Consider the following 8532-nt stretch of genomic DNA (forward strand, 5'->3'; position numbering starts at 1 on the left):
CCACCTGAGCGTCTTTACGAGCTAAAAGCAGTCGAAAAAGTTTAGGCCCTTATCACCCATGATAAGGCTCAACTTTTGTCTGACGTCACACCATGCAGCGAAGGGCCATCTGGGCGTCATTCCGAGCTAAAGCCTTCCCCTGATGCGTTGGCTTCACCGCAACACATCTCGAAAAGCAGTCGAAAAAGTTGGGGCCCTTATCACCCACGATAAGGCTTAACTTTTGTCTGACGTCACACCTTATAGCGAAGGGCCACCTGAGCGTCTTTACGAGCTAAAAGCAGTCGAAAAAGTTTAGGCCCTTATCAACCATGATAAGGCTCAACTTTTGTCTGACGTCACACCATGCAGCGAAGGGCCATCTGGGCCTCATTCCGAGCTAAAGCCTTCCCCTGATGCGTTGGCTTCACCGCAACACATCTCGAAAAGCAGTCGAAAAAGTTGGGGCCCTTATCACCCACGATAAGGCTCAACTTTTGTCTGACGTCACACGTTGCAGCGAAGGGCCGTCTGAGCGTCCTTCCGAGCTAAAAGCGGTCGAAAAAGTTTAGGCCCTTATCACCCATGATAAGGCTCAACTTTTGTCTGACGTCACACCTTGAAGCGATTGAGCCACTATGCGTAGTTTTCGTTCCGCAGGTGTCTGAAACGGCCCGAAACATTTTCCCACGGTCTGCGTTGTGGGGGAGCCAACTTCCTGTCGCGATTATAGTGAAAAGGGTGCCGCCCGTTGCTGAAAATACGACATACTTTTTTTTTTTCGCCAGAGCGACGTACCGGCTGAGGATTGAGGCAATGTTTGTGGTTTTACGATGTAGTTATGCTATTTTTAGCGAAAACAGCCAGTCCATCTGGGAGTTAGTTTCGATGCTGCTACATATAGAAAGAATCGAGCACGATGGGGTAAATTTTTAAAGTGGCTAAGCTTTTGCCGACTCAACGAAAAAACAATGCCTGTCCGTCCATCCCTCGGTCATGTAAGACGAATTATAAATAAATATGCATAATACAAAATAAATTTTCTTCACGGTGCCGGGTTTCGAACCTGCGACCTCACACTTAGAAGCCGGGTGTCTTAACCACTGCGACAAACAACCGCAGTTGCAGAAGGTGTATATATCTGGATCATATGAATGTGTTGTACTGGCGATACAAACTATTTTTATAGTAAGGAGGATACCTTTTTATGCGCAAGCACTTCTTTGCCGATTCAACTGGAAAACTGCCAGTCCGTACGTCCCTCTGTCACGTAACGCAATTTTCGCTGTAAAGAAGTAAAAAAAAAAACTGCTTTCGCATGGTTGGGATTCGAACTTCGGTTTCTCGCTACGAATGCGAGTGTGGTACCCACTGGGCTAAACACAAACGCCCGCAAGGTACGAATGTAACTAAAGCATGTGAATGCGTTTTACCGGCGATTAAAAAAAAGGTAAAATAACACTTTTTGTGACGGTTCTTTCAATATTTACTGGTGGTTATTATAGAAACCCTCTTTAGAACAACACGTAGGCCTAAAGCTGACATGAAGCATCGTAGGTATAATGTCCGCCTTTGCGAAAATTTAATGCCCAACACGCGTTTTCATGAAGGCGACATGGACCTGTCGTTGGGCCGTTCAAGACGCTGACAGACGCTACAAATAATACTCCATGATTACCAAAGGCTGTACCTTTTCTTGCCAGAAATTCACCCATAAACAATTTTATTGGAATTTGACGGAACACTCCTGCACCGAACAATACTAGATTTCCAAAGGCTTACCATTTTTTGCCTGAAATTCACCCGCCAGCAATTTTAATTGCTAGACCAAAAAGATATTGGATTTCCAAAGCCAACATTCACCGACAACTAACTTTTGTTAAATCTGACGAAACGTTCACAGACCGCAAAAATAAGATTTCCAAAGCTATATATGCTTACCTTGAGTGCCAGAAATTCACCCACAGCAAAGTTTAATGAAATTTGAGGAACCATTCCGAGGTCGAAAAAATACATTAACAAAGGCTTGCCATTTTTGCCAGAAATTCGCCCACAACCAATTTTAATGAAATGTGACGAAATATTCCGTGACCGAAAAATACTGAATTTCCTAAGACTTACCTTTTTTGACAGAAATTTATACACAACGAATTTTATTAAAATGTCACGGAACATTCCGAGGTGCAGCCCACGTGGAAACATGGCGCATCGTTGTAGGGAAAGGCAGAAAGAATGGAGATAGTACTTATTCTGGTCAGTTTATTAATACAGCTGTCTGGTCTGATTCCGCCACAGCACAACAGTGGCTGGTTTTCTTCAAAATATTTTATTTCCCTTACTTCCTTTATTTCTCTTTATTAATTGTGCATTCTCCACGTTAACGCATAAATGCTCATATGACCAAGTCCATAGGTATGTGCCATCTTGATGGGAACCAAACAAACAAACAAAATAGGGTCGGCGGTGGCGGCCTACGGCGATGGCAAGAGCCGGCGGGAGGTCGATGGTCAAGGGTGAATGGTGATCCCGGTCGTCTCCACGAACTCCAGCCGGCTGAGCAACGCTTGGATGTGCGGACGTGCCGGGAACATCGTCCTTGAGGTTTGCAGCAAAGAGGCCGCTTGCGGTGGCCCTCTCCGCGTGACGTATAGTGATAACGTCGCTGCGGAGCGCTCTGGTCTTCTCTTGTCTAGGTGCTGTTGCCTGTAGGCGGTAATGACGTCCCAGCGTTCCTGGGCCAGGGTTGGGCATGCACAGAGGAGGTGTTGCAAGGTCTCTGGGACTAGAGTTACTGTATATGCTACCTTCAGCATATGCAGTAACTCTATCTGGGACGCTTAAAACCCGAGTGTCTTACCCACTGAGCCAAACCAGCGCCTCTCGGATGGGATACCTGTGCACTCTGCTTCATGACATTACGCTAAACACACAAAAAATTTATCCTTCGCTTCCGTCACTCCGGGCTTGGCAATGCAAATTTTGGTCCAAGTAGCATGATTCGAGGAAGCAGAGTGCACAGACTTGCCACCTAGGAGGCGATTGTGCGCGGTCCATGTCCGTGTTAGCTGCTGCGCGCGCCTGCGACTCTGACTACGCCGTTACTTCTCATTCCTGTCAGTGTTTCAGTGAAGAGACACTTACCGTGCGCTCCAAACCCAATCTCCTTACCTTTTCTTCAAGAATCACTATCGGCCTTGGTGGGTGCTGCTGCTTTCTTGGTCTCTCGTCGCGCAGGACGTCGGTGGTCCGCTGGCATGCATGCGGCTCTGGCACTGCAAGCTACTGCACCTTGCAGGCTCAGGCGTTCAATTATACACATTAATTAATCCTTCAGCATTCAATAATAATAATAATAATATCTGGGGTTTAACGTCCCAAAACCACGATATGATTATGAGAGACGCCGTAGTGGAGGGCTCCGGAAATTTCGACCATCTGGTGTTCTTTAACGTGCACCTAAATCTAAGTACACGGGCCTCTACCATTTCGCATCCATCGAAATGCGACCGCCGCGGCCGGGATCGAACCCGCGACCTCCTTCAGCATTCACAACTCATAAGTGCTTAGTTATCTCAGGAATTTTCTTCCGTTTATGAATTTGAAAGGTTATAATAATTGGTGGGGTTTTACGTGCCAAAACCACGCTGTGATTATGAGGCACGCCGTAGTGGAGGGCTACGGATAATTTCGACCACCTTAACGTTCCTTAACGTGCACTGACCTCGCACAGCACAATATATCAATTACCTACAGCATGAATGTTACCCTATAGAACATAATGGAAAAATCCACCCACTACTAGGCCAATCCCCTGCAATGAGTATGAGCCATGACCAGAGGACAACTACACACGGCGTCTAGCATTTCGCCTCCATCGAATGCGACCGTCCCGGCCACGGGATCGAACCCGCGTCTTGCGTAATTCGAAAGGTTGTTCTTAGGCAGAACATAATTTGCAACACAAAAGATGTGTCACACGTATATGAACACATCCGTGTCGCACATCGTTCAACACCCCACCCCCCATCCCCGTGCTCATTTGCCTGCCATCATCATCATCGACGGCATGCCGCATGCTACCCCCGCTGTATAGAGTTACTGTATATAGCTCCTTTAGCTACCTAAAGGTAGCATATACAGTAACTCTACCGCCGTGGTCATTTGCTTGCCATCATCATCGACGGCATGCCGCGTGCTACAGCGTGCCGGCAGCGGCCAGCGGCGTAGCGCACGGCACGAACGGGCCGCTCGCGCCCTTGCAGGAACGTTGGCTCGACGTGGAGCCGCGGGAGCCCCGTCCGCCACGCTGACCGCGCGCAAAGTGGGCCAACGTCCCCGCTACGCCTGGTCCGGTCCGTCCATGGCCAGCCTGTCCGAGAAGCGGTTGCTGGTCGGCTTCGACGACCTAGGCATCCCCGACTGGACGCAGGTCGAGTTCCTCACCTTCTCGCGCGAGATACGCCTGTGCTCGCTGTGCGGCGTCGTCTCGGCCAGCACGGCCACCGTCGGCTGCCAGCATGTTCTCTGCAGCTTCTGCTTCCGCGACCAGGGAGAGGGCCCCAGCATCGTCTGCCCCATTGACAAGGTGCGGAATAGCGCGTGCCAAGGTTCATCAGCGCCGTTGGGTCTCCTACACAAATTACTAGAGGGAACTCTGAACGAATGAAGGGGAATTTTAAGGACTTGTCTGTTTTCTAATAGAAACAACCTTAATGCGAACCAACAGACATCAAGCCAAGGAAAGCATAGCTAGGTGACGTTATAGTAATCATATTTTTGTAAAACTGGAAGTACTATCATAATTACTACATAATTATCATAGTTACTACAAAATAACGTCCTCTATACTTTTTTTTCGGCTTGTCTGTTGATTCTCATTATAGGGAACTCTGGTGACAGTGTACAGACTTGCCAGTATGGCGGTTCAGTGCACTTCTCGCACGCGGATTTGGCCAAACTTTGTTACTATGGCATAAAACTTCATTGAGCAGATCGATCATTCAACAAAACATTGAGTTATAAAAGCAACAATTCGCACTGTTTATGCCTATGCATGTAGGCTTATACAACACAGAAATTTGGGCTAGTTGTTGGTAACTGAACTTACAATCTTAACAAGCGCCAGGGGCGTAGCCAAGGGGGGGGGGGGGTTGGGGGGGTTCAAACCCCCCCGAAATTTTTCAGTTTTGCTTGCGTATATAGGCACGCACACATACAAACGCACGCACGAACATACATAAAGTATGGTTGAACCCCCCCCCCGAAAAAAATTTCTGGCTACGCCCCTGACAAGCGCATAGCCACAATCACACAAGAGACACGTAAACAGGACGAGCGCTAGTCCTGTTTACGTGTCTCTGTCCTGTGCGATTGTGGCTTTGCGCTTGTTAAGGTATAAGTTCAATTCAACGCAAATTTTGCGACGAGAGCGCAACACGTACAAAAGTATAAGCCATCCGCTGATCCCCTCTCAAGATACGCGCGCGACCACGCCCGGCCGGTCATCGTACACATTTCTTGCCGGAGGCACACAGCAACACCCCCCCCCCTTCCGACCACCGGGCTCCCATCTCTACGCGACGGTGATGGCCGACTCGTTTAATCTCTGCTTGAGTCGCGATCGTCGGCAGCGCTTTCACTCGCACATACGACGCGCGGGGCAATGTTAGCGATTTGGACATTACACGGAACATCACGGCGACGGCAAGAATGTGCTTGGTGTGCCCATATAACTGCTGTCGCAATAAAAGGCGGCGGGTCCGTTAAGTGAATATGACGCGCATCCTCGCCTTCAGCAAGTTGGGAGTACGCAGTGCTCGAAGACGCTAGCCAAAGCGGAAGAGGGTCTGCTTTAGCAGCGAAGCTCGCTTTCCGGCGCCGAGGTAACAGTGCACTTTACCTTTTTTAGTTTGTCTAATAACAACCCAATTTTAAAAAATCTACCTGCAGACGGCAACATGCAACTTGCAGTGTACAAACAAAATTTGCCATGAGGTCTGGTAAGGAGCGTCCGACTTTCCAAAGCCACCATGTAAACTGACAAGACACTAACTAGAAATTTTAAACACCGATGGCTCTTGTAGGATCAGCAGTATCTCAATACATTTGTTGTACTGCTTTGATGTGTAAATGGAAAAAATTGTGGGTCAGTATATGGGTGCATACTAAGAAACCTACGATGCCCATTTGTAGCATCATACATCCCCTCTATGACTATTTATCATCAATTCCGAGTAAGCTACTTATCTACCTTCAACCTAGTGCACGCAAGTTCTTTTGTCCACTATGCGTGGGTTTGCACACCGTGATGTGGATGCATAGCTGATGTCAACTACACTTTATTGGACCCAGGTGGAGACCTCTACCAGCAAGGCCAAATTCGAGCGGAACAACACCGAGCTGCTACTGTCGCTTCGCGTGGCATGTGTGAACCGTCGCAATGGGTGCCGCCTTCTGGACACACTGCGGGGCATGAAGGATCACCTCAAGCAGTGCGAGTTCCAGGCCGTCCAGTGCCAGATGTGCGGCAAGAAGATCAAGCTTCACGAGGTGCCTGGCCACGCACGCAAGGACTGTTCCCGCATTCCCAAGTCCGAAAACAGCAAGCGAGCCGCCGCAGCACCAGCTGCCCAGCCAGCAGTAGCCACGATGCGCACAGCACCACCGAAATCCATGGGTGAGCAGACGACGACTATGGGACAAATGCAGGGCCAGGTAGCGCAAACTGCACCGCCTCAGGTCATGCAGGCTCAAGCAATGCCGCCACAGATGGTCATGCAACCGATGTCGATGACACCACAGGCAATGATGACTCAGCACCTCCAAGCGGCACCTGTCGTCATGCAACAAGCACCATGGCTTGATGAAGTCGCCACGCTGCAGCAGAAGGTGAACAAAGTGCATGAAGACGTACGCAAGATGGCCACCAGGATGCAGGCACTCAAGGATGAGACTGCCCGGGAGCTAGACATCTTTAAGAAGGAATTGCAGAAGATGAAGAATGAGAAAGGAGATTACAGTATGATTGTCAATGGCATTTCTGGCTTGCGCAGTCAAATGAAGGACAACATGGTGGATGTGACTGATGAATTCGATGCCATTAAGGAAGAGATGAGGCTTTACGGAGCAAGCATTGAGGACCTTGGAGCACTGAAGGAGACCATGGAAATGAGGATTGGAGATATTGTTCAGCATGTGGAATCACTGAAGGAAAGCGTGGACGCATATGCGAACCTGAGTACCACGGTGACTGAGATGAAGACCTCAATTGCTGCTATTCAGGACATGAAGCATGTGATGGAATTTGTCTCAGACTTCGAACAGACCTTGCTGGGCGACATTACAGGAAGCTCTGGCGACAAGAAGAAAGCATTTACCCAACAAGTGGAGATGCTTAAGAAATGTGTGGAAGTAATTGATGAACTAAAGTCAACGGTCAAGCTTAAGGATATGGAGCAAGTTGTCAATGAACTAAGCACCATCAAGGATGATCTGGGAAAATATAGTGCACTTAATGACAAGGTTGAAGGAATATCATCAGATTTAACTGGGCTGAAGGCAGTAGTGAAGGAGGCTGGGGACTTTGCCAGGAGCAATCCTGCGCTGACACGGGAATACCGCACCGAGCTTGAAGGGTACAGGGCGGAGGTCAAACTGATACAAGAGAAAATGCAGAAAATTGGCACCGACATCGATCATCTGAAGAGCACTTCAGATGATACAAAGGATAAAGTTGGACTTGATGAAGTAGTTGCTGAAGTCTCAAACCTAAAGATGAAATTCGAGGACTTCGATGCCATAGAAGAATCCCTGCAAGAAACAAAGGATGGATTTCTGCGTATTAATGTTCTGTCAGTAGAGCTTGACAAAATCCGTGAGAAGATTGATAAACTTGAACAAAGCGAAGTAATGAACAAGGACACAGCCAAGAAATTGGAAGAGGCAACCACACAGCTGTCTTCCATGCAGACAGTAAACGAGAGTATTCAGAGGTTGCAAAACAGCTTGCAGACACTAAACAAGCGCTTCATTAGAAAGACTGAAGAGTTGCAGGCAAGCATTGGAGCTACTGTGTCAGAAAAGCTTGAAGCTTCAGAAAAGTTTAAGGAACTGGCAGAAGTAAAAGCAACTATCGCTGAGGTAAAGAAGGATGTCCAACTGTTGAATGACCTGAAAGACACATTGTCTACAAAAAGCGGTGCCAAGCAAGAAGGCCTTGCAGATGTAGTTAAAGACTTGAAGACCCTCAAAGCCAGTATGCAGACAATGAAAGAATCAACTGCATCAATACATGAAAAGGTGAAGCACTTTGAAGAGCTGCGAAAGTCAGTTGATGCGATGAAAAAAGACATGAAGGATTACCAGGAGTTCAAGACAAACTTTGCCAGTTTAAAGAAGACTGTAGAGGAACGATTGAAGAGCGCTGAGGACTGAGCATTCCACATCAAGTGTTCTAATTGTGCAGTGACCACGATGCAGAACTCTTGTGCCCTGTCACATTCCAGTAAGGACATGTCAAGAGAAGAAAATAAAGGCTTACTCACTACAACCATA

The 8532-nt window shown here is 47.9% G+C and overlaps 1 protein-coding gene across 1 annotated transcript; it reads left to right on the plus strand.

The window, feature by feature from the left end:
* Window positions 1-4194: 4194 nt before the first annotated feature.
* LOC119396306 (centrosomal protein of 128 kDa) lies at window positions 4195-8529 on the plus strand. The gene is made up of 2 exons (XM_037663461.2): window positions 4195-4564; window positions 6331-8529. Exons 1-2 carry the CDS (start codon window positions 4340-4342, stop codon window positions 8410-8412), a joined length of 2307 nt encoding a protein of 768 aa, XP_037519389.1. The 5' UTR covers window positions 4195-4339; the 3' UTR covers window positions 8413-8529.
* Window positions 8530-8532: the final 3 nt, after the last annotated feature.

Source organism: Rhipicephalus sanguineus, chromosome 6 (assembly GCF_013339695.2).
Source record: "Rhipicephalus sanguineus isolate Rsan-2018 chromosome 6, BIME_Rsan_1.4, whole genome shotgun sequence".
NCBI lineage: Eukaryota > Metazoa > Arthropoda > Arachnida > Ixodida > Ixodidae > Rhipicephalus > Rhipicephalus sanguineus.